Source organism: Lethenteron reissneri, chromosome 15, assembly GCF_015708825.2.
Source record: "Lethenteron reissneri isolate LAM-NWPU_2019-01 chromosome 15, ASM1570882v1, whole genome shotgun sequence".
Lineage (NCBI taxonomy): Eukaryota > Metazoa > Chordata > Hyperoartia > Petromyzontiformes > Petromyzontidae > Lethenteron > Lethenteron reissneri.
Window position 1 is genome coordinate 12097968 of NC_083793.1, and position 1773 is coordinate 12099740.

General features: G+C 60.1%; 1 protein-coding gene across 1 annotated transcript in view; it reads left to right on the top strand.

The window, feature by feature from the left end:
- Positions 1 to 1658: 1658 nt before the first annotated feature.
- LOC133342502 (pendrin-like) overlaps positions 1659 to 1773 on the top strand; it is a 74609-nt gene continuing 74494 nt past the window's right edge. Inside the window, exon 1 of the mRNA XM_061551655.1 lies at positions 1659 to 1749. Coding sequence (XP_061407639.1) covers positions 1659 to 1749 — 91 coding nt within the window. The remainder of the gene's footprint in view (positions 1750 to 1773) is intronic.

Sequence of the window (1773 nt, forward strand, 5' to 3'; positions counted from 1 at the left end):
CTCTCCTACCCTCTCCCCACTCCCTCTGCCCACCCTCTCCTACCCTCTCACCACCTCCCTCTGCCCCCCTCTCCTACCCTCTCCCCACTCCCTCTGCCCCCCTCTCCTACCCTCTCACCACTCCCTCTGCCCCCTCTCCTACCCTCTCACCACTCCCTCTGCCCCCCTCTCCTACCCCTCTCACCACTCCCTCTGCCCCCCTCTCCTACCCTCTCAGCGCCCCCTCTGCCCCCTCTCCTACCCTCTCAGCGCTCCCTCTGCCCCCCTCTCCTACCCTCTCACCACTCCCTCTGCCCCCCTCTCCTACCCTCTCACCACTCCCTCTGCCCCCTCTCCTACCCTCTCACCACTCCCTCTGCCCCCCTCTCCTACCCTCTCACCACTCCCTCTGCCCCCCTCTCCTGCCCCCTCACCACTCCCTCTGCCCCCCTCTCCTACCCTCTCAGCGCTCCCTCTGCCCCCCTCTCCTACCCTCTCACCACTCCCTCTGCCCCCCTCTCCTACCCTCTCCCCACTCCCTCTGCCCCCCTCCCTACCCTCTCACCACTCCCTCTGCCCCCTCTCCTACCCTCTCCCCACTCCCTCTGCCCCCCTCTCCTACCCTCTCAGCACTCCCTCTGCCCCCCTCTCCTACCCTCTCACCACTCCCTCTGCCCCCCTCTCCTACCCTCTCAGCGCCCCCTCTGCCCCCTCTCCTACCCTCTCAGCGCTCCCTCTGCCCCCCTCTCCTACCCTCTCCCCACTCCCTCTGCCCCCCTCTCCTACCCTCTCAGCGCCCCCTCTGCCCCCTCTCCTACCCTCTCAGCGCTCCCTCTGCCCCCCTCTCCTACCCTCTCCCCACTCCCTCTGCCCCCCTCTCCTACCCGCTCACCACTCCCTCTGCCCCCTCTCCTACCCGCTCACCACTCCCTCTGCCCCCCTCTCCTACCCTCTCAGCGCTCCCTCTGCGCACCTCTTCTACCTTCTCAGCGTTCTCTCTGCGCACCTTTCCAACTGTTGTTCTATGCGTTTGTCATCGACAACGCGGCTGCCACACAGTGGGGGCTGCTGCGCGGAACGGCGGGGACACGCGTGCGCGTCACGGAGAACAACGGCTGAGCACAGACGCCGCAGCAGCAACAGGGTACGGGTCTGGAGAAGAGGTAGCCGAGTCGTAAGAAAGCCTTTGTGCTATCTATCCACCAAGGCATCATCACCGAGTCCAGGAACGGACTGGGACAAAAAGTCGGCCGAGGCACTTTGTAAAAGCGCACAGCGCCCCAAATTGCCATGCGATCCTCATTGGTACCATTTGAGGCTGGGTGCGAAAAAGCAAATGGGCCATTAAAGAAGAATCATCGTGGCTGCCGAACATGGGGACTTAATTCCCAATAAGAGCGTAAATAAGCAATGAAGCGTACACATTATAGGTAATATTTCAAATATATTTTATATTTCCTTTTTTTCACTCTGATCACATTTACAATGTCTCCCACACAGACCCGGCCACCGGGCATTTTCCTGATCTGCTGCCCTGTGGCCAGTCAGGGTCTGACCGAGTTTCAAGAACAAACTAAACAGACAGACAATACAAACGATACGACAAATAATATATTATTTAGTGCAATGGAAACATTGAATTCGTGCCAATTAAACAAATCGCGAGGTGGAAGGACGATATGGAGAGAAACCGCGACATTCTCGCGATCGCTGGCGGACTGGAGAAGAAGCCACGTGGCTTGGTAGCCGCCACCACAGCCATAGCGGGAGGTGAACTGGGATGTGGTGTGCCGA